Source organism: Aythya marila (assembly GCF_965140915.1).
Source record: "Aythya marila genome assembly, chromosome: Z".
Lineage (NCBI taxonomy): Eukaryota > Metazoa > Chordata > Aves > Anseriformes > Anatidae > Aythya > Aythya marila.
This window is the reverse complement of record NC_139080.1, coordinates 22716567-22741489: the sequence shown is the minus strand read 5'-3', so window position 1 is coordinate 22741489 and position 24923 is coordinate 22716567. Positions and strand designations below refer to the sequence as shown.

At 36.0% G+C, this 24923-nt stretch overlaps 1 protein-coding gene across 5 annotated transcripts; it reads right to left on the bottom strand.

The window, feature by feature from the left end:
- Nucleotides 1–181: 181 nt before the first annotated feature.
- On the bottom strand, nucleotides 182–24854 carry TRAPPC13 (trafficking protein particle complex subunit 13). Of its 5 annotated transcripts, none has more exons than XM_082783751.1 (13): nucleotides 24743–24854; nucleotides 17852–17920; nucleotides 16826–16925; nucleotides 15934–16018; nucleotides 14860–14987; nucleotides 14619–14691; nucleotides 11961–12005; nucleotides 8855–8872; nucleotides 6530–6663; nucleotides 3905–4103; nucleotides 1900–2000; nucleotides 579–729; nucleotides 183–488 (listed from the first exon to the last, which is right to left on the bottom strand). In XM_082783751.1, exons 1-13 carry the CDS (start codon nucleotides 24786–24788, stop codon nucleotides 381–383), a joined length of 1257 nt encoding a protein of 418 aa, XP_082639877.1. In that variant the 5' UTR covers nucleotides 24789–24854; the 3' UTR covers nucleotides 183–380. The 5 variants fall into 5 exon arrangements, with proteins under 5 accessions (XP_082639879.1, XP_082639877.1, XP_082639881.1 ...); XM_082783755.1 differs by lacking the exon at nucleotides 24743–24854 and adding an exon at nucleotides 21764–21894; XM_082783752.1 differs by having other exon boundaries at nucleotides 184–488; nucleotides 579–726.
- Between the last annotated feature and the right edge of the window lie 69 nt (nucleotides 24855–24923).

The following is a 24923-nucleotide window of genomic DNA, read 5'->3' as shown; positions in this document are numbered from 1 at the left end:
ATAGTTCTTTCAGCCTGAAATAGTTTTGTCAGAACCACAATTTAATAACTTCACATATTTTTAAAATAACAACAGTGGAGTATGGCTATTTGAAAGAAACTGCCCCTGAATCTTTCCCCTCACCCAACATGACGTTAATGCAAAATAAATTGCTACAGACACACTTTTTTTAAAAGGTTTTATTTTCAGTAAATAAAATGAATACGCATCTGTTAAAATGATTTCAAAAAATGCTCAGAGAAGTTATATAAGCATACTTATGATGATGAATATATAGGGAGTTTGTTTGTCTTTACACCTTTTAATATGATTCATCTGCAAAAACATCAGAAGTTGGTCCAAAAAAAAAAAAAACAAACCAGCTGGAATAAGATTTTTCTTCAGCTTTCTTGTTTGACTTTTGAAGAAACCACACAGACTTGAGCAATATCATCATACTCATATGTTCTCTTCAAAAATGTGTCTGTAAGTCTCAAGCCAGAAACACTCTAGAAAGGGAAAAGATTTATAAGAGTTATTAGAATGACTAGGCTTATAAGACAGCTATTTAATAATAAAGTCATGCCGTAAAGACTTACTTGTAATCCCTGCACTGAAGACAATAACGTAAGTGCAAGATGGAGCGATGAACTTGGGTGCAGCTTTCCAAGTTGTCTTCCTGAAACTCCACACCAGTGGATGGAATTCGTATTGCACATTTCTAAAACCAGATCCATAGTCCTTTCACTGCTAGAGGAAAAGGAAAAAGAAGAATAAATCCGTGGGCTATTTTTAAGCATTCAAGAACTGCAGCCATGTAACAGCTAGATTACTTTATTATTCAGGTTGTTGTTAATCAAGGACTTAATAATTTATGTAATTATAAGAAGGCAAGTAGGGTATACTGTGATGTGCACTGATTTATTTGCATATAGCTTTGACTGATATACAAGTTTTCTGTCATGGATTCAGTTATACCGGAGGCCGTAATACTAGTCACATTTTGGATGTCCTTCAAGATTTACCATGAGAAATAACTGCAGACCAGGTGTCTGCTTTAGTCCCTGGCTTCTAATTTTATTTAGAATTACTTTACTTAAATATCACTCTTGCAACGCTTTTATAACAGCCTACTGTAGATCATAGTGTAAATACAAAGAAAGTCAAAACATGGATAGAAACACAAAAGACTACTTTGACTATGCTCAGCAGACATAGGAGTGGTACAGAACTAGCAGTAAAATCAGGCTGGATACAAATGGCATTTATTCTAAAAAAAAAAAAAAACTGTTTAAAAACAAACAAAAAGCCCCAACAACTACTTAAGAACTAAGAGGACTTTTGATTTAAGTATGCAATTTAATTGTGAAATCTTGCATGATATTGCAGCCAATTCCACGGAATTCTGCTACTGATTTTTGACAGTCTCCAAATTCAAACGGTATTAACATATAATTTGTTAATGCTCTGTCCTGCCAGTGGGCAGGCTGGGGGTGCAGCAGGAGCTGGGAGAGGACAGACCCAGGACAGCTGACCCCAACTGCCCAAAGGGGTATTCCGTACTGTATGGGGTCATGCTAAACAATATATAGGGGTGGCTAGCCGGCATGGGGGGGACAGCTGCTCAGGGATACGCTGGGCATCGGTCAGCTGGTGGTGAGCAATTGCATTGTGCATCACCTGCTTTGTGCACAGTAGTACTCTTGTTATATTATTATTTTCCTGTCTTAATAAACTCTCTATCTCAACCCACAGGCTTCATTTTCCCATTCCTCTCCCTCATCCCAGAGAGGGAGCGGGGAGGGTGAGTGACCAGCTGCGTGGTGCTTAGCTGCCAGCCGGGTTAAACCACAACAAAAATGTAATGGCTACAACTTACCCACTCAGGAAAAAAGCATAAGCATCACGTGACATCATTACCTGCAATTTGTTATTTTACATGTAATATCAAAAGGTTCTTCCAAATTTACGGTGTCTGGTATTGTCTCCAGAGAAAGCCTTACATCACCATAACCAGGTGCCTGGGGAGGTACAAGAATGCGAATTTCTTAAATTCTGGCTAGCAAAGCTGGAGTTGTTACTACTCAAGTTTTCATTTACTGCAACAGGCTTAGAATAGCAGGAATGTGAAGACAGGAGATAACTCTTCATGCTTTTGACTTATAGCCATATCACAGCAGTGCTCCACCCACTACTGACCATCAGCTTGAGAGATTTAACAATTCATTCGACAACCATGATCTGCATATCAAGAATGATGGCATTATTTATAGGGAATGATACACACTTAAGTATTAAGTTTATCATATAATTCACATCCTCCGTGTCCAAATACTCATATACTGCTTCTGAAAACATCAGTGTTCATTTTAAGACCTTTCTATTAGATGGATAACAAAGAAACGATGGACAACATTAGTATAGTTTCCTTGCATTTGTCTTTCACTGTTCTTGACCTTTAGAAAAAGCATCGTCCCTAAGAAATTAGCTTGTTCATTCTCCTTGCCATTTCAGTCCCCCAAGCCTCTGCCAAAATAATCAGCTGCTACCAGTAAGAATGGTGCATGATATTACACTTCGAAAATCTAAATTAAGTTACTGACTTGAATCAGCCCAAGTTCAGAGTAGCTAGGGTTTGTTAGTAAATAACAGGAAATGTATTTGGCTCTTGACAAAATTTGATAGTTGACAATCTCCACAGGCAAAAAAAAATCCTAAGGCAAAAACAAGGGAAAATTTTGTCCTGCCTGACAAGCTGTAGTTGTGACGCATGCTCAAATTCAGCGATAAATAATGCTGTGGTAAAAGTTACATTTACAACTTGATTAAAAGGCCAAAGAGGCCCCAAAAAACAGTGATTTGACAGCTTGTGAACAGTTTTCAGTTATATTTGGCTCCTTACATGCTAAAGACAGATGGCATTTTAAAAAGCATATTAAATTAGACATTAGAGACAGCAGAGGGATATCAAAACTGACAAAGAATTTCCTATCAGTAAAGCAATGTAAGTTTGGCAACTTGAAAAAAAGAAATGTAGTTTGTGAATTCCAAGAGCACTCCACAAAACCAATCAAATTACATTAAGTAGAAGATTCAAGATACTTGTTTCAAAAGTACATTCCTGACCAGGTAATGAAAGAAGTAATGAAAGTAATGAAAGAAAGTAACAGTACAGTAAAATTCCATGCCTGTGAAGGAAATAGTGGTCGTAAGGCTGTGGAATCTAGACATGAAATAATCTGATAGCACTCAGAAGATAAAACAACATGAGGGAGGAATTGCAACCTCGAATTCATAAACTTTTTATAAATCAACCAGATATAATAGACCGAATCAAAACTATAGATATGAAAGTTGAATATATTATATATGCTATATGTAAAAAATTACTACTCAAAGAAGCTCAGATGTCTGAATGAATTAGGGAGCAGACTTCTACGTCAAATGTTGGCATACATAAAGGAGTTCTTTTATCACTGCTTTTCAGTTTGCTGCTGAATGGCATCCAAGAAGTTATTTTTATTCTAATGGAAATATTTTACTACACTTGTTATTGATTCTGGCACTTCAAGTTTACAAGACACTAAGTTACGTTGTTCAGTGCTGTGAAGAAAAGGAAAAGACATGTTATGTATCACAGAATAAATCCTTAAGAACAACAAAAAGTTGCCATTCATAAGAACAAAAGGAATACTTTTCTTCAGCTACAGTTCCTCCAAGTAGTACTTCTTCCACACTTCATAGATCAAATGTGTGCTCAGTATTTATATCAAATAACTTTCCCAAATGTACACAGACATGAATTCAGAATGAGGTCCACAAAGTAAGCAGCTTGAACTTTTCCTTTGAGACATTATTGAACTGTTCAACAGGTTGCCTTAAAAATGGATGCTAAATTAAACCAATGCTTAAGTTAAAGACTTACCATTCTTTGGAGTTGGCTTGTTTGCAGCCTTCCTCGTTCACCTAGATTCGTTTTCCATACGATGTCTAGTTTTCCAATCACTGTTACACCTTTTATTACTCCAGCTTTCTCTGCAAATTCCTGCTTTGGTTTTAGGCAGTATAAGTATTGACGTGTATCCATAGGTTGTAAATAAGTCCTTGAGCCAAAAGTGGACTCACTAAAACAAAAAACAACATGCCATAATTTAAACACTTATTTTTAAGAGGACTTAAAAAGAACCCTACGTTTCTTCTCCATTCTCCCCAGTTTTACTGTGTGTGTGGCATTTTATTCTACATCATTCTAGTCTACATTCTATTTTATGTATCTTCACAACAGAAAACAATTCTACAATCTATGTACATTGAAAGGACCATTTGTAGATGAGAGGAAAGTCAACTCAGCTGAGCCAGAGGAAACTGAGGTGCAAATTCACTTTGTTAAATGATAGTTTATTATCATCTGGCATCTTAGCATTTGAACAACAGTGCTGGCAATTTTTAAAAAGTAATTTAATCTCATTAGTCAAGGCTAGTATACATCTCTGAAAAAAAATGTAAACCACAGTAATTGTAATTTAGAATAGTATGTTAGAATATTGATTTAATTATGTCAAATAATCAACCGTAGCAATGCTTCATCTACCTCAAACACATACACTAAGCTAAACTTCTATTTCTGCCTGAGATACTGACAGATTGAGACACACAGGTAAAACAAAGTGCAAAAACAGCTTCATTATTTCATGTATTTTTTAACCCTCATTAACCAGATCAAGAAAATAACAAAAAAATCAAAAACAGTTATACAGAAACTGAGTATCTGACCTAGGGAGGGGCAAGCACTAGTACAGAGACAAAAAAAAGAATCTGGATGCCTACTCTGATTTTCACATTAATTTGGAGCTTACCCAGACAGATGAGAGTAGAAGAAGCAGTTGCTGTAGTTCAGGCTCCCTGTGCATGTTAGCATTTTGAAGTAAACAGTTCTTCATTTTAACAATGACAAGGAATTTAGAACTTACTCATGGATTGAAATAATGCAGAAAATAAGCACTTAAGAGGTATATACCGAGGACTGTATATTCCTTGCAGAATGGATTTTATAGCAAAGGGTCATATAGTCTGCTTTATAAAGCTGAATACATTCATTGAGTGCTATTAAGATGCTGAAAAATTTGCATAAAAAGGCCAGTAGTATAATGGAGCTACTTACAAAAAACTAAGTTTACTGCTTGAAACGTGCTGAAATGTTACTTAATGAACAGATTAGGATAGTATCATATAACCTGAAGGCAAGGGCAACTGCAAAGATTAATTAAATTCCATTTCAGCTTCCCATTTTTTCCAGAGTTCTTTCAACGGCATGCCCAAACAGCAGTTTAACCATCTTCTCAAACATTAGGAAAAGGGAGGAAGGTACTCCAGATGCTGAGAACCACAGTGTTTAGCTTCAGAGCATGCGGAAAGCTGGCATGTAAATATGATATTCTTAAGAACAACAATCCCTTCCACAGATCCCAAAAGCAGCTTATTCATATTTCAGTGTTCTCAGCATTAAATCTTTAAAGAAATAGATAATTATGACTGCCAGGAAGTACAGAACTTATTTTGGTGTTGAATTTCAATTCATCTGAAACTACTTGTGACAAGAACTTGACACACTACAATTTTATGTAATTGCTATAGACTCTTCCATTTTTAAGCACAGACCTTTAAGTTTTTTCCATCAAGACCCACAGTCCCCTCAGTATCTTACACAAGTATTTTGTTTGGCCTCCCTGGCTAAACATTAAGATTAAGCATTCTTTAATCTCTTTACTACTCCTGCCAGCCTTGATAAGGTTTTCTTAGCTGCTTAGATACCAAATGGCAGTGACCACCATGTGAAATTCAATCCACAAATGCAGAAGTGTACCTCATTCACCACATTCATTGCAACTCAGTATGAAAAAATCAATTAATTCTATGTCTTTCTAAACACTTCTGCTACATAAACTGCTATTTGGTTCCTTTTCCAGTGAATCTCAGACTCTCGCAGTCTCACAAGCTGACGATTCGAATTCAGGGCAAGAAACACTACAGTGGACACGAACACTTCATATGAACAGCACTCCACTATGCTGCAGCTGAGTGCTTTGACAGTCAGGGAGAAGACAGAATTTTCACTTCAGCCCCCACTACAAAGCACCCACACTACACCTCCTCAAAACAAAAACAAAAACAAGCAACTGCAAAGCACAAACAGCCAAAGTTGACCTCCACCCAGACATTACAGGCTTTTGCATCCTCAACAGTTTCACTGCTAAACATATACATAAACAGATCAAGTCAGAACCACACAGGGGCTGAATTTTATAAAGGCGATACTGAAAAACATACTAGGTAGATACTAGGTAGAATTACAAAGTTTAAAGAATAGTTTCTAAAAAAAATTAAAACTTTTACAGCTGAATTCCTAACAGAAATTTGACCTTTTAAATCAGGCAAAGAAGTACAATCCTACAGTTACAGACAACTCACTAATTGTAATGCTTATAACTCATGAAACCATAATGTGAAGTTTCAAAGCCAAATACCAACTAATTTCTGAATCTCAACATACCTTTCCCCTGCTGTTTCAACTGTGTTCAGTTCCGCAACATTGTACATAATGGATGGCTCTAAAGAAACCTTCTCCATAAACATTGGAGAGGTAGTGATATTCTGTATCTGAGCTTCCAGAAACACTTCATCTGTCTGAAAAAACAGAACAGCAAAATCATGAAAATGTGATTGATGTTATTAAAAAGAGAAGACAGTCCTATTGTTAAAAAAAATAAGTCATGTGTGTTTAGTTCATGCCTGCAAATCAAATTAAAGTAATTAATGCAAGAAAAACCTTAATCCCAGTTACAATTAATAGGAGCAAAAGTGTTAGTCAACAGATATCTTGCCAAACAATGGATGTGGGATAATTTTTCTATGTTCTAGCTATTGCTTATTTGTAATGCTCAGATTGCCACTTCCCAAAACTTTCATCAACTCAATAAAAACTCAAGTTCTAATACAAAATATTAAAAGAAAAAAAAAGAAAAAAAAAGGAATCGCAGTGCACATTAATGCCATGCCATGCCAGATTACTAGTGCCTCAAGCTGTGTAAAAAAAATGTAAAGTATGTGTGTTTTGCTTGAACTGAAGTATAATAGTTCAGGTACATGCTCTGAGATTTTCTCATTATTTTAAAACATTAATGTACCAGCTAAAAAGCAAAACAGCCTCCTCTCTCATCAGCTTTGTCATGCCTATGGTCACCAGCATTATACGCATCCATCAGTTTAATTGGTGCTCTACCTTCAGAATGCCCTATAGGACACATCTGTGCAAATGAAACCAGTGCCTGAAGATGGTATACAAGTACCAATTCTAGCACAGGAATGAGAGGTACGGACTTTTTAACTCAATAAACTGAAAAATCATGAAACTTGAGGTGTTTTTGCCTTCATTGCTTCTGTGGAATTGCAGACCATTAAAGTCACTTTGAAGCTTTAAAACCTCAGGATAGAATAATTATTGAAGGCTCAGTCTACTAGAAATATAAGCCCCTGGAGAAGTGCCAATTATTTAAAATTAAAAAAGAAAAAGAAAAAAAAAAAAAGTTTGTGGAAATACCAAATCTGTATTTCCAAAAAAGCTATTGATAAATACAATTAGAACCAGTTAAGGTGTTTTATTATGATAATTTCAAAAGATGTATTTTATGAAGAAGGTGGAAGGAAGCTTATAGTTTCTTTTTAATCATTGTAAAAAAGTGACCTCATTGTACTAATAAATTCCTGCTTGTAAATTACAAAATAGAAGTCCGAATTTTATTACTCTCAAAAGGCACTGTATCACAAGGAGAAATACAGAATGGTACTGGAACTATACATTGTGCTTTACTAACATGTTATGCACAAATCATGTGTATATACATAAAGGAATGAAAATTGTGCAAGCCTAACAGGTTATGGACAGACCTCGCACTTGCAGAAGGAGTTGGAACAACCCCCAACTGAAACATGGCTCCTAGCAGTCATTACTACTAACACCACCTAGCTGTCACTTAAATTGGCATTGTTTATATCCCATAAATCCATTGCTCAAAATCTCCATTAACCCAAGTTTTAGTTGTTTTAATGCAGCAACCATAGGCAAAGTTTTAGAAAAAGCTAGTTTGAAAGGGAAAAGAAAAAACAAGCAGCATAATGAAAAAGCAAGTTAGCTTCATGTTACTCCTAACTTGTTTAAATATCATGTTTTTTTTTAAATAAAACAAAAAAAAGCACTTAAGTACTTCACAAGAATGCAGCTTGCTTTAACACAACGCACACCTTAAAGTGAGATCAGACTGCTGAAGTACCATACTAACTCATCAGCTGTTACATGCAGTTAAAAGTCGGAAAGCACAGCTCCAGCCTGGGAAAGGAAGAACATCCAGCTGCTGCTCTCTCCTCAAACCCACTGTCTCCACCAACTGGACGGGAAAAGTTCTGTCACAGCTCACACAAGCAGTGCTGTAGTTAAACCTACACTTCCAGGGTTCAGTACCAATCAGGTTTTAAAAGGGATTAACTCCCACTTTCACATAATGAATCGATCCCCTTGTCCAGTTAAAAAGGAAACTTCTATGCCATCAAATTTTGGTGAGATGTTGTATAGAATGGCCCACACAAACAAGTGTTTAAAGTAATCAACTTTTAGTTTCAACAATGGGTATTAAAGAAAGAGCTAACCATTTAAATGATTAGCTGCACATATGCAGGACAGATGACAAAACATCAGTTCGTGATATGCAGAACAAACATTGCTTTTCCATTATGTTTTTTAAAATAATGTCAACAACAAGCACAGAGACAGAGAGACAATTAAAAAAGCATATATATTTATAAAAAAATAAATAAAAATTACCACAGAACTGAGGTCACTCTAATGGGAAAATAAAAAAGAACACATTAGAGAAATTAGGGTTAAATGTTAAAGAAAAAGGAGGCTAACTTTCAAACAAAATGCATTTCTGCATTTTTTTGCACCATCTAAACAAGAGAGCATTAGTAAGACAGAAATGTAAATTAAAATGGATGCAAACAAAGATGACAACTACATTTCTAAAAAGTCGTAGCTAGTATTGTTACATGGTTTACTAGCTTTGCTTCAGATTTTACTAAATGTAAAACCAACCCAAAATAGAGCCTAGGGCACATAAATCACACATAAGGCATGGTAGAATATACTGATGGATAAAAAAAAAAAAAAAAAAAAAAAAAAAAAGCAGTTAGTTTTGGAGCAAGTTTAAAGTTTGTCCTCAGTTTAAATCCATGCAATCGGTTGTATATGAAATGGAAAAACAGTCCTTGTCATTTTACAGATAATGTTAAGTATTTGTATTTTTAAGGTCTCAAAAATAAAAATCGAGTGATAATGGGTTCTAACAAAGCCACAATACTACAGATTAAAACAAGATTTGGGTTTGGGGTAATTTAATTGGGAAAAAAAAAAAAAAAAAAAACTTTTTTTGGGGGGAATAGCCATCATTCAAAAAGAAACCAACATTAATTGCAAAATTTATTTTCTTAAGTGGCTGTGCGTTTGTCTCCCTTGTCATGTTTGCACGAACAGAACCTTTTATAGAGCCTTTTCGAAGGCACACCAGTCAGTGAAGCACCTTCTACAGACTGTGGCAGGTAATTCAATCACAGGATTGCTGCAAGCTAGGGTGACAGGGCATGCATTCTATACACGGATTTCAGTGACCACCATGATTTGGATGTTACTGCAACATGAGCAACAAGCAAGAAGATTAAAGTTCAGTGTTATATTTTGTCTTAGGAAGATGAAAAAAATTACTAGAAATTGCGATCCATAATTTTTGTGACAAATTTTATGAATTGATAGCATCACATTTGTAACGTTAATAGTAATAGCTTAAAACCTTTAAAGATCTTTAGTAAATCAGTAACTGACAGGTACAATTGCTTCCCTTCCCATTTCCCAAGTAGGAAGGAAATTCTTAAATTCTTAAAATTCAGGATGATGGTGTTGGTGCTTCTGACAGCAATGTAATAGCACATACAACACTTACACAATTACCTCATTATTATTATTATTATTTTATTCACCTTCTGCCATCACAACACACAGCAGCACTTTATATACTTTCAGATGTGAAATCACAATCAGCTTGTTAGGCAAATGAAAATCTCTCAATATCACCCACAATGTTGTGTTTGTGTGTTTTTGTTTTTCTTTAAAAAAAAAAAAAAAAGTTTTAATCAATCACGTGAATACTATGGTAATGGCAGTAACATAAACAACCAGACAGAAAAAAAAAAAAAAACAAAAGGCAAAAACCTGGCCTTTTTAAACCTTTATGAATTAAAAAAACAAATGAAAAAAACACACCACCACCAGCTCAAATACCACAGCTTCTCATGAATCTGTATCGTGAGAAATTGGTTGTTAATTGAAGAAAGAAGATACTTTATTCAGTCCCTTATCAAGGCCAGACAGTAAAACATCTTTTCAATAAAATAATTTTGAGTTACATCAAGTCTGCCCAAAATTTACTTTAAGTGGCTTTTATTTCTATTTTTTAGGAAGTGTTCCAGCACAGAACAAAATTTACATGTGAAGTGCACAGAGACAGCAACATTTACTTTAAGATGCCTGTCCCTCTTTCACCCACCATCTGTTTTCCATCTGCAATAAAATCCATGGAGGAAATGGAGTTTTATCTCGTTCCCAAAGGAATTACCTTGGTTTTATATCACTTGGTTTTATATAGATGTTTCCAGATATTCGCATTTATGGATAACACCAGATCTATGAAGCACTCAACTAGTGGTACATTGTATATTCTAACTCTACTCAGGTACCTCACTCTTAGTAAACCTAAGAACCGAAGACTGTAGCCTAATGTAGCCAGGTATTTTTAGGAAAACATTTCCTTCCTTTTCCTCTGTACTTCAATATTTAAATTATTTATGATCTACACCTCCCTTTAAATAAAACTCTCTATATTAAATGGCTCATGATCTACGTGCTATTCATTCTCAACAGAGAAAATCTTGGTTGGGAATTTCCTGTGCGACACTGAACATGACAGAACTTTGCACATGGAATCCTCATTTGTAGATCAGAAATTGTCTGCTATTTCTCCCTTCCATTTTCTCTGTTGATATTGTTAGGAAGGGAAAGAAATATATCTTTTGTACACTCTACAACAAAACTATTTACAGAATCATAGAATCATTAAGGTTGGAAAAAACCTCCAAAACCATCTGGTCCAAACATCCTCCTACCACCAATATCACCCACTAAACCACGTCCAACCATGTCCAACCTTTCTTTAAGCATCCCCAGGGATGGTGACTCCACCACCTCCCTGGGCAATTCAATACATATATATGCAGGGAATGTCTAAAATTGAAAGTAACGATGTATGTAATTTGTAAGAGTTTCCACTATCAGCGTTACTTTCATTTAAAATTCTTCCCGGAAATAGCTGAAGACAGCTATACCTAAGTATGTCCAAATAAATATTTACTGTCATTTAGTTTTGCAGTACTGTCACAAACCTAAAAAAATAATTTACGTTACAGAGAACTCATATTTACATTGGAGAAAAATAAATTTAAATTTCCCCAGTCTGGTAAACTATTGATTGTTTTGCAAACAATTAATATCCCCTACAGTAGGTAGTCTATCAACCTAAAAATACAAGACATAAATGGAAGTATTTAAGATTATGGGAAAGCAGAAAATATGAAAAAGAAATCAGTCAATTGCATTAAGGTCCTGGCCTAGATACCATCTCATTCTCCCTTCATCATAAATATATCTGTTTTTAAACTAATGACATAAACCCACCACGTAAAGTTTCACTTCAGAACAGATCATCTTGCTAAGGAATCTGGTACCTAAGAAGTTATTTGAATTTCACCTAACCACCTAACATGAAGTAATAAAAAAACAAGCATACCAAACCCAAACCCAAATGCAAATAGCTCACACTTACCTCCGCATTGTAGAATTTGGTTTTGACATCTAGTGGTTTGAGAACCTGAATGAAATGAAAAAGGACAGATCAACAGCTGGTTTCTCAGACAACTCCAGCATAAACTTTTTGTAAGTGTCAGAATCTCTGGTGTGTTGATTCTGTTACTTTGATCTTAAGCAGAACAGACGGATAAAGGAAGACACAACAGAATCACCTCTGGTAAAATCTCACAATTAACTATATTCTGCTTCTTATTAACATACTTGGCTGCTTTGTAACTTTGAGTAGCATTCTCCTATTGATAAAAAATAGTGCTCCACTGTCCTCTTAAGAAATAAGACAAATACAATGCAGCGAGCAGAATATGTCTTTAGAATAACATTACATCCACCTCATATCCTGAAGTGCTCTCTGCTTGCTTTCAAGTGGGAAAAAGAGCAGTGTAATATTTACAACTCCTTCACACCATTTCGCAGCAAACAAATGTTGCTGAGGACTTCTCAAAAAATAAATGAAAGAGAACTATTCATATGATTAGTTTAAGCAATGAACCATTACTAGCCTTGACTTCCTTCTTGAAAGTACAATAGCTAAAATTATGAAGAAGTGAAAAAAAAAACAAACACACTTTTTAATCACGTAAAATTGGGTCTACAGGAAAAAAAAAAAAGACTACCAAAAGGGATAATTAAATGCATGTTTTAAGTGCTTGGACTTTGTGCATAAAGCCACTACACTTAACTCAAAATAGTTAATATATGAAATGGATATACGTTGATAGAACTCAAAGAAATAAACTATTATACTTGAAAGTAAACAAGTTTATATTATCTTGCTGAAGACATTTATTCTGCTTCACATATGGAAAAATTTATTTTATTTACATGTGAGTGTACTATATCCCGAGAGATGCCTAAAGTTCCAAGTTCTGAACAAAGTTTCTAAGTTTTTAGCCCTGAAGAATTCAAGGTTAAAAAGAGTCCTCACAGAGAGTTTTGCATAAAAGGTAAAATGTTCAAATCTTTCCAGTAACAATTACCACCTCTCTCTGTAGCCAGGAAAAAAAAATACAATTTTAATTTATATGTTTGTCAAGTTTGGAGGTTGTTTTTTGTTTGTTTTAAGTATTCTTCTTATTATTAATTTCTCTAAATTTTGATGTTTTCTACCTCTTTCTGACAAAGTCCTTCTGTTCATTCCAGTAAATTTCAAGTGGCATTTTAGTAAAAATCAAGTAATTATTTTACTGTTCCCAATAAAAACAAAACAAAACCCAACAACAACAAAACTCTAGACAGAATCATAGGAATGCACAGGAACATAATGGTCTTAATTAATCGGTGATAGCTCTAGAAAAAAATAGGCGCTATTCATCAATATTAAAGCCCATAATTGGTAAAAAAGAAGCTGTTTGAAAACAAACTGTAACACTGGTTCAACCTAAAAGAGCCTAGAAAATATAATGGAAAAAAGTTAGTATCTGTCAAACAGTAAACATTTTTTTTATGTTATAAAGTAGCTGGTGGCACCTCTCTTACCAAGGAGCCATCACTTGCCATTGTAATGTCACTATTCAGTTGCCTTTAATATTTTTGTTTGTTTCTTCTCACATTTTGTAGCTAGCATCGCCATGCCAAATGCAAAAACAACAACCAAAGTATTACGTATTTTTCTTATAATGAATCTGAGAGTATTTATAGAGCAGTGATAAAGTGATATATATAGTGATATTTATACATATCACACACATACGTATGTACATATATACACACACACACTTTCTGATAATCTCTTATACTGCTTTCTTTAAAGGAAGAGTTTCAAATTTGACAGATAACTTGCTTGAGCTACTCTGAGATTAAAGTTCACTGTGTTTGATTAAGTTATAAATTATATAGAAATTAAAAAACATGCATGTAGACCCCTAAAAATGTTTCCAAATAAGCATCTGTATTGAGTGTAAAGGATTTTAAATTAAAATTGAACTAGGTTCTACCAGGAAGTTTAAGTAGGGAAGAGGAGACCTCTATGAGAGAATCCAAAAATGTATTCAGTAAAGCACATCACCTAGTCCTCTGTTATTATCCTACAGTTATCCAAGTCCCAGTATAGTTCTCTAAAAATAAACATCCATTACATATACAGCTAAAATACACTTTCCTGCCAGAACCAGTCCACAGATGATAGTACTTTCCTGCTTTCATCAGTTATTATAATCAAGTCTTGAAACCTTAGTGGTGGAACAAAGGGTTTCAACTCCATCAATTACTTCTACTGATATATATATATGCATAAGATACAATATATTAGAATTCTTCTCTTAGTTTCCTTTGAAAAACAAACCATTACATTCAATTTTTAAAAGGTTACATACACTAAAAGAAAAATCTAAATTTTATAATCTAAATTCAAAGGTTAGATGTATTAAAAGTCAGACTGACTTGTTTTGTTTAAAAGTAACCATAAAGCTGGCTGCTATGAAAACATCTTTTTAAATTCTTTCTGAAATGTTTATCTGCATGGTAATTAGAAATCCTCAATTCATGCAAAGTTCCACCAGTTTTAGTTCAAATGTCAAATATTAGTATGTAACTGTTTTAAAGGATCAAATATTTTAAAATTATTTTCCATATCTACCCATTTATTACAAGTAGACTAGAATACTTTGTACAATACCTGAAATTTGAAGAACTTTCTGAAGTACATCTTCTCCCCTGTCTGCGTAGTGTAACTTACTGCACAAACTAAGCTGAAACATTTTTAAAAATAAATTGAGTTACTTTAAATTTTGAACTATATCAAAGCAGAAATAAAATATCATGCATTTTCTGCAGTTTATTTTAAACTTTATAAAACTCTGTAGTGCTATAAACAAATAATCAGATAAAAATGCAAATCAGAAGATTTAAAACCTTACATGTGTGTTCCTATTTCCTTTACTTCATGATGAATCACATCATCAATACAACAGTCAGGTTTAAGTTCTGCCACTGCAGCACTAGAAGCTGAAAGGTTCAGACGCTGAGAACTTGTCTGAAGATCAGCCTAGGAATAGAAAAACGAAGCACTGGTTAGAACTACAGCTGCTATGGGCAATCTAAGAAGAAACAGCGTATGCTGAGAAGTATTAGGTTTCACTTAGGGTTTTGTATGCTTTTATACACAAAATACAACAAAGCCACGTTACTTGTCAAAGTAAAAGACAATTTCTAAAACATATCATAGAATTACAGAATGGTTTGGATTGGAAGGAACCATAAATATCACCCAGTTCCAACCCCCCTGCCATGGACAGGGACACCTCCCACCAGACCAGGTTGCCCAAAGGCCATCCAGCCTGGCCTTGTGGATGGGGCATCCACAGCTTCCCTGGGCAATGTGTTCCAGCACCTCACCACCCTCTGAGTGAACAACTTATTCCTAATATCTAATCTAAACCTACCCTCTTTTAGTTTAAAACCATCTCCTTTAAAACGCAGCTTATACAATCAATTTCCCTTTACTTTTGAGTTCCACAAATTCTAGAATTTCTGCTCTCAACAGATTATTCGTTCAGCAGCAAATGCAAAAAAATGATGCAGTAGGAAAGAAATCATTTGAAATATAAACAAAATTCAAGTCAATACATGCCTTAAAGAGACTTTATGACAAGGATTGGATGACCTTATTGAAAGTGCAAGTAAAAATACAAATTCAGTTTGTTTTGGCTGCAGAAGTTTTGCTACACTAATTCTCCAGAGAAGCTTTACAACTTCTCCATTTTTTGAAACAATCCTATCTTTTTATTTTAATCTTTAGAGATTTCTACATCACTTCTATTTTTATGAATTTTTGTTTCCAGGGATATTTTCTGGGTCAGAAAAAAATGGACAGATATTTCTTAAAGTCTGTATATAAAACATGTTAAATGCATCAGGTATCATCAGGAAATTTGTTTAACTTTTGTGTATTTTTTTCAATAAACCTAGTATATAGATTTATCTTTACATACCTTCACCAGTATGTCCTTGACAACTTGGTTACTGTCATTATGTACACTAATGTAACTGGAAAATGTTTCTCCCAGAAATATATTTCTGTGATAAAAAAAAAAAAAAAGAATATGTTTAGCAACAACAACAACAGCAAAATAATATTTCACTAAAGCCCCTTTAAATTCTTTTTTATTTGTCTATTCTAAGCTGTTCAGTAACCTTGCCAATGCCAATTACTAGACCCGATTCTTAAAATGCTACAAAGAGGTAGTCTGTGAAAGTCCTAGAAGAGACTTACATAGAAGTTGCAGTAAATCCTGCTTAGAGAACTCCTAGTCAAATGCTGTGCTTAAACTATATTGCAACAAGCTCTATTATGGGAATCCTATTTCCTGTAGTTACAAAGCTGCATCAGACATAGTAATTAAAAACATTCTATTTTCTTTTATATATTTCCAGTATCCAGCAGGCAAGAGAACTCTTTCTAAAATTCAAACATAAGAACTTAGGAGGCTGTCAGATCAAATCCTTTAAGTATGTTGGCAATTTCACTCCCATTCTTTGAAATGTCAACCTTCTGAGAGAAAATTTCAAAAGAAAACAAACATATCAGCACACCCAAATATCCGTCAGTATAAGCTGTTGTTTATAGTAGTGTTTTATGTCAGAAATTCATCCAGAGCTGTAAATTTCTTTCAAATTTACATACTTGTTATATTCAGTCAGGCTACAGATAACAAACATTAGGCAATATACATTTATATGTTATGTCCTGTTATAAATCAAGTTTCTATTTTTAAAATGACTGAACATTTTATTGCATAACAATGATATTCAAAAAAAGAAAGACAATTAATAATTACATTGCTACAACTTGCGTGTTAAATAGTACAACACATTCATTCTTACCCAAAATTTTGAGGCAAAGTCAGCATTTCTCCTAGCATCAAAGCTTCTGCTCCTTTTACAGTAGAAGGATCATCTTTCATGAGCTGGTTAAATAGATTACCTGTAGAAATATCAAGTTACTAGTATCAAATATCTGCCAAGTCTAAAGCTTTGCTTACATTTAAGATATGACACAAACACTTATTTAGATGTACCTTGTATTTGGCATACTTACTCTACAAGCAACTTATTTAGGGGTAAAATCTGCATGACCTGCTTATAAATTATAACCTACTTCCTGGCATTTGTGTCCAATAAATCATTCTGTACATATGCAGAAAGGTCTAATCCCAAAGGCATTCTCAAGTTACAATTAAACTTTAAGGGAAATTCTGCCTGAACAGAGCACATTACAAGACAGAAATAATCAGTCCCGCTTACTTTTTTTCCCGTTTGCTTTGCATTTCCACACAGCCCTCTCTTCCTGGATCTTTCTTTTTCTTCTTTCTTACACGTGGCTTCCAGCTACTTCTTGCAACTACTGCTGAGGAACAACCCAGGAACTTCTAATTCATGACTATACCCCAAGCATTTTGCCATTCGAAAGCTGTGATTCTTGCAAAATCATTTGCCATAAAACGTTAATGCACTGGTTACAATTAGCAGGGCATTTTCTTTCTCCAGATGAAGCAGATACTAACACCAAACTTATGTTTTCTACAATTACACTTTTCTGTTATAGCTGTTTTCCATTTTAAAATAACAGCATGCTCCCTAAGTCACAATAGCATCTATAGGGGAATCTTAATATCTCAGACTTTGAGTTCACACGTGCAATGAAATTACCAAATTTCCAAAGCTCTAGGTCAAGTGTTGTACAGTGCACCTGGGCATTTTCCTGTAGCTAACGCCAAACAAAATATATTGCTGTTTCAGGCTACTTTCTCCGGGATATCATAAGACTCCTTTGATATCTAAGTCTCAGACACTTACAGGGGTTAAACCTGGCAATGTGTACACAATACTATGTCAATACAGAAGACATACCTGGCAAATCTCTCTCTTCACAGGTCACCGGAATATTAGTGAATAAGGTAGGTTTGGTTAGCCTCATCACTGCAAAATCAGAAAATAAACCATAGGTCAATAAAACGTTTGTCTGTTTGTTTGAAGTATAATTTTGTCTTGCTTTCCTCCCACATAAACAAAACAAAACAAAAAAAGCCTCAGCTTAAATGATGGTAAGACCTTTTAAGATCATCTGGTTATTTTTAATACAACAAATTCCCTTGTACCCTGAGATCCAAGAGCATTGGCGATATTACACCTGCCTGCCTTATTCCCTTGGCAATCTGATGTGCTTAAGGTCTTATCTGTTAAAGTGCTTTGTGGACTTCAGAAGCAGTCCATAAGTTTACAGAACTATGTAGGCTAAAAGTCTGTCCTATTATCCTGGTTGCTATATAACTGCACAAAATGACTGATCTGGACCCTTTCAGCCATATGCTCCAGGACATAAAGAATAGCATTTACATACTAATCTCCACAAGATACACAAGTCCAAGACCCACAATTATTTACACAACTGTTTTTTTTTTTTTTCTTGTGGTGACAAACTTTAAGAGGAACCTGCTTACAAAACACTTTTTATCAATACTGACAAAATCAAATCACTGAGATCTTGCTATTAAAAAGTCTCTAACTCCCTGCTATTAAAAAAAACAAAAAACAAAACAAACAAACAACAACAACAACAACAAAAAACAACCCTCTACTTCCAGAAAGTGGTATTTTCAAAGGCTATTTCTCCTATGAAGATGGGCTAAGGGAGCTGGGGCTGTTCAGCCTGGAGAAGAGAAGGCTCTGGGCAGACCTTAGAGCAGCCTTCCAGTTCCTAAAGGTGGCCTACAGGAAAGCTGGGTAGGGACTCTTTGTCAGGGAGTGGAGTGATAGGGCAAGGGCAAAAAACTTTAAACTAAAACAGGGGAGATTTAGATTGAATATAAGGAAGAAATTCTTTACTGTGAGGTTGGTGAGGCCCTGGCACAGGCTGCCCAGAGAAGCTGTGGGTCCCCCATCCCTGGAGGTGCTCAAGGCCAGGCTGGATGGGGCTTTGGGCAGCCTGGTCTGGTGGGAGGTGTCCCTGTCCATGGAATTAGTGGGCTTTAGGGTTCCTTCCAACACAAACCATTCTGTGGTTCTATTTTAACTCATAACACTTAAAGTTGCATGATTTACATTCCATTACGTATTCTTAAAGAATTCTTAAAATAATTCCTCCCTATTCATATAAATCAATGCTCCCAAACTTGCATATTGCTTCACATGAAAGCATTCATATGAAACTTATTTGCATTTGCAACCTGAGATGTTGCATGTGATATGAATATGAAAAAAGCACTAATTCATTTTTCTTCTAAGCTACTGAAACATAAAACCACATTATTTTCTGTAAAGTAAAACAAAAAAAAAAGGGATTTCTCATGAATGCAAAAAGTTAATCAACAACCTTGCACCAAAATATGGACTGTGCTTTTACCTTTATCATACACCTTAAATGGGTCTTATATGTCCAGTCAGCTTTTGTTACTTGCAACTGTGTGAAATACTCTATTGTTCTGATATACATTAGGGTGTAGTGGGTTGTATCGGCTCACAGTAACTATACTATCACCCAGCAAACCCACGCAAGTTAGTATTGACGTGAAGAAATCTCAGTTTTCACATAAAAAATAACAATAATAACGATAATACATTCTCATTGATATGGTGAAAAGTTGAAAAGTGTGAAGTCTGAAGGCCATGAAGTAAATAAAAACCCACAAAACAAGCAAATGGAGAACCTCTGTCAACAGTGACAATGACGGAGATACTGAATTATATGTGCATATTAACTAAGCATTTCTAGAGTAGTTAAAAAAAAAAAAAGTTTTATATTGTACAACTGCTTGTACATTGGCGCTACCCCAAAACCAGTAATTCTATAGAGAAACTAAATGTGGCACTCAACTCTTAGTACACCAGTTTCCAGCTGAGGTGTGCCCAGCAAGCACTGTGCGTATCATTAGCATTATCATTAGTTTACACCAGCCAAGCCAAAGCAGCAGAAAGCTGACAGCTACTACTGAACAGTGACACTGATCTCTGCTCCAGTTTAGAAAGATCACAGAATTACAGAATATCCTGAGTTGGAAGGGACCCACAAGAATCATGGAGTCCAACTCCTGGCTCCACACAGGACCACCCAAAAACCAGACCAGATGTCTGAGAGCATTGTCCAAACACTCCTTGAACTCTGTCAGGCTTGGTGCCACGATGTCCTGGTTTCAGTTAGGGCAGCGTTCATTTTCTTCCTAGTAGCTGGTAGGGTGCTACGTCTTGGCTTAGGATGAGAAGAGTGCTGATAACATGCTGATGTTTTAATTGTTGCAGAGCGCTGTTTACACCAAGCTTCTCACTCTGTCCTGCCAGCGGGCAGGCTGGGGGTGCAGCAGGAGGTAGGAGGGGACAGACCCAGGACAGCTGACCCCAACTGCCCAAAGGGGTATTCCGTACTGTATGGGGTCATGCTGAGCAATAGATAGGGGTGGGAAGGCCAGCTGCTCGGGGTTAGGCTGGGCATCGGTCAGTGGGTGGTGAGCAATTGCATTGTGCATCACTTGCTTTGTACACATTATTAGTAGTAGTACTATTATCATCATTATTGTTATTATTACCATTGTTATTATTACTTTTCTGTCTTAAACTGTCTTTATCTCAACTCACAGGCTTCACTTTCCCATTTCTCTCCCCCATCCCAGAGAGGGAGGGGGAAGGTGAGCAAATGGCTGTGTGGTGTTTAGCTGCCAGCCAGGTTAAACCACAAGACATGCCCACTGCCAGGGGCAGCCTGTCCCAGCGCCCAACCACCTCTGGGTGCAGACCCTTTCCCTAAACCCCAGCCTGACCCTCCCCTGTCCCAGCTCCATGCCGTTCCCTCGGGTCCTGTACTTGGCCAGCAGGGAAAAACAGATCAGCAACGAATGAAGTCAAAACACATAAATGAGGATATGTACATTCTTGTATTTAATGGCACTACTAAAACAATACTGGAAACTATTAAAAAGTATTTTACCCTTGGAGGACTACCTATCATCTCTTGCTTTTCTTCTCACATCCTAGATACAAATATAACATGAAATAAATTCCTAATTACTCCGCATTCTACTCCACTATATTTTTTAAAATTCTGACAGCACAAAGTAACTTCATCAGTACTGTCTTTAAGATCAGAAAAATAATTTCAGTGAAATAACTTGGCTATATAAACTTTAAATCTAATAATGACCATTAGTTACTCCAGCCATAACTTTGTATCAGTTTTGCTAAGCAATAACATTAAATCTCACACAAACACACCAAATGTCAATACAGGATGTTTAGCATTCAGTCAAAGTTTAATAATACACGTCAATGACCCAAACTGAGAGATATCCTTAGATTTAAAATACAAAAATGCCTACAATAAATTATTATTCTAACATATGATTGTCATGCCAAGAAAAGCACAAGTAACATTCCAAGGGAATTATTTACTTTTCTGGAAAAATTAAGTGTGGAAACTTAATTTTTTCCTTTAGACAACTGAAGTAGACAAAAGCTACAAAACAGAGTACTAAACCAAATAAATGTACTAATCTTATTAGAACCTTTCATAAGTTTCCTGGCAAAACAAATATATTATTACAGCTTAAAAATTGTAGCAAATTAATATTAAATATTTAATAGTTAATAATAGCTTGTTAATTCATCAGTTGTTTTAAAGTTTATATATTATAAGCTTAAAAACTCTAGTGCTTCACACAGCAATATTATTATGAAACTATTGTACATTTATAAACTAAATATAATTCCAAATTTATGTACAAATAAATTCATTTTATTAGTAAGACTCAGCTTCTCCCTAAGAATATTTCTTACATATTCACAGTATAATATATCACAGAAAATCCATATCTCTCCCACAGATCTTTGGATAGTAGCATTGCAAGACGGCAATTCATTATGTTTGATGAGTCTGTTCAATTTTATCCAGACGTCCTCCAAGTTCTGATTACTACAAGTAGACTGTCCGATTGTCCACTTTGCTCTATAGAATGCATGCAGTTTTAGTCTTTCCAAACTGTTCTGCAGTTCTTGAGATAAAGGAAGAATCTTTTCTTTAAGCTTAGGGCTATGGACAGAGACACTCCAAGACCTTTTCAATTTTTGTTCTCCGTTAGATGGTGGTTCTCCTTGATTTTCCAAGTTAACTGGTCTGTGAACATTTTGTGTTTGGACTAAAGTCTGCCCATGATTCGTGTTAGACTGAAACTCAGGAAGATTTTTTGTGCAGTCATAACTAGGAGATCCTACAATGTATTCTGAAGGTGAAGAAAGTTGTTTTAATTCTTCTGCTTCCTCAGAAGAAATAACAGGTGGTTGCTTTTTTGGTTTGAGGGGAAGTCTGCACAAATCACTTGGAAACCAGGGTGTAAATCTTGGTAACTGACGAATAGGAAAGTCCTTCACTGCCGCTTGTGCAATTTTCTGCAGTTCTATTAGATCTTTCTGATGTGGTCGATAATGCAAGACCACTTCCATGCTTGTACCACTTACTCTTAATAAAAGGAAAAGTCTCTTGATTAGGATTCATAAATCTAGACTGAAACATCTTATTTATAAGAATTTCCTTCCCCCGTGCTGCAAAGATCAGTGGAAAACAGGACCTAAAGCAGAAGTATTATAAAAAAAAAAAAATAAGATACTACCATATGACAAACAACAGTGCTAGGATATTTTGTTAAAAAAAAAAAAAAAAAAAGATAGATCTAGATATCCAGATACAGACATATATATCAGAATGTTTCTACTTTACCCAGGCTGTCTATAGCAACTGTATTTCACAGCAACTGTATTTCATTACTGCCAGCATAACTTCATTACACTGAAAATTACCCGTATGAGCACAGCTTACTCAACAGCATCCCTCACAAGAGAAATCCTTTTACTGTTACCTTCTCATACTTGTCATCCACATGTAACTATTCTTGCTACATCTTTTAATATTCATCAAAAAGAGGCTCTCCCTTGTTGAGGATACCTCAGAAGTTCTCTCAGATGTTCACTTTTACATATTAAAGCAATAATTCTCTTGTCCCAGAGATTCTATTCTCTGATACTAACCACCACTACTAACCAGTTACTACCACTTACTAACAAGCATACCACATACTAACAAGCATATATCAAGGTATGAAGTAAAATAACCAAAAAAAAATAACCAAAAACGTATTTAAAAGCTTGTCATCTTTAACAAGATACACCACTACCTATTTTACCAAACTCACCAATCAAAACTATTATTTATTTAATCAAGTATTTTCCTTCAATAATTTCAACATGCTAAATCAGGGCATATAGATGAACTAGCAAATTTACTATGCATTACAAAAACCCTTCTTCAAACAGCACAGACAGATGCAACAGTTTTTGAAGTCTCAGACTAACAGGAAAGTGTTGTGGACACGCTAAAGTGGTCTGCTCTTCTTCCAGCTCATATCAAAACTGCACGTTCGATTCTGATCTCAAAGCTTCCAAGCGATACATTCAGCTAGTCTTCTGGAATAACTTACAGATACAGTAAGTTCCTGAAGACTTTATACTCTGAAAGTGTCTGTAATTTCTTTCTTTCATACAATGACTATATTAAAAACAGGAAAAAAAAAAAAAAAAGAAAAAAAAAAAACACACACACTACTATGAAACATGATATAGTATGCACTAAAACATGCCTTCTCTTTCTCTCCAGCTTCTCCCTCTCCCCCATTGCAAAATGATTTTGCAATCATTTAAGGTTCCCTACCAAACATCAGCAACACACACTAACATCAAATCAATAAAATCTAGGATTGCTTAGTCATTGCACTGTCTCTATATATAAATAGGCAAAATGCAAAGAAATTCAGATACCTTTCTCCCTTCTATTTGCAAAACCTACGTCCTGGGCACTGTACCACATTCAATACAAAGCCAAGTATTGAACTGACACCTCACGAAGACACCACAGAACATGTTCCTTTGGATTAGTCACTACCGAAACGCACTTGCAGTGGCACCTGACATTGTCTCACGTTCTAGGGGGTTTGCTGTTGATTTTTTTGCGTGCACGTACACGTGCGAAAGCGGCTGTTGATCGCCAGATGATGGTTAGTTCACAGATGTCACCGTGAGACGCCGACACTGTAAGATCTGTCCCCAGGAGTGCTGGAAGCTGGTGCTGGGGCAGAAAATGGACGCTGACAGGCGCTTTGCACCAGCGCTGCGTTATGCAGCCCCACTCGTGTAGGACACGCACGGAATGGAGATTTAGGCTATTGATTGCTACTACCCAACGAGGAACATTTATTTCCAAGCCAAGCATTGTCCAAGAGATAGGCGGCAGGTTTTACTGAAAGAAGGGGCAATGAGACTCAGGCTTTTTGGCATCTGAGTTAGTAACGTACTGCACCCTCCTGCCAGCTGGCATGCCCAGGTTCCCTGCTGATCCTTTTTACAGCGTTATTTTGACATTTTTATCGCTAATAACTCTGCCAGGCACAAGGGGGCCCACCCACTTCTCCATTTCCCTTCCTAACGAGTCTGGAACCAAGGACACAAACCCCGCATCCCCTCGTCGAGGCCAAACTCCTCAAATTTTAAGGAAAAAAAAATATTTATATATATATATATAAATATATATATATATAAGTTATATATATATATATATATATATATATAACTAACCCAGGGAAAGGAGACATTTAAAGCACACAAAGAAAGAAAAACACCGTCTGAAACCCTCCCTCCCGCCCCTCGGAGCCAGGCCCTGCGGCGGAGGGCGGCCCCCGAGGGCCCGTGTCGGTGCCCGCTCCCCGGTACCTTTCAGGGCCAGCAGGTGCTCCTGCTTGGGCTGCGCCACGTCCATGGCGCCGCCGTCCCCCCGCGGGCAGCGCCTGCTCCTCCGCCGCTCCAACCGGAAACGCCCGTCACCGGCACGGCAGGGGAGGGGAGGGACTACAACTCCCAGAAGGCATTGCCGCTCACGGAGGGGGCTGGGGAG

Bases quoted from the DNA above. Each gene is read 5' to 3' on its own strand.
- TRAPPC13 (XM_082783751.1), bottom strand. From the start codon at position 24,788: ATGGACGTGGCGCAGCCCAAGCAGGAGCACCTGCTGGCCCTGAAAG. The intron at 17,921-24,742 runs GTACCGGGGAGC...CTGATTTTGCAG, and splicing joins GCACCTGCTGGCCCTGAAAG to TGATGAGGCTAACCAAACCT. The intron at 2,001-3,904 runs GTAAGTCTTTAA...GTACCTCCCCAG, and splicing joins CAAGCCAACTCCAAAGAATG to GCACCTGGTTATGGTGATGT.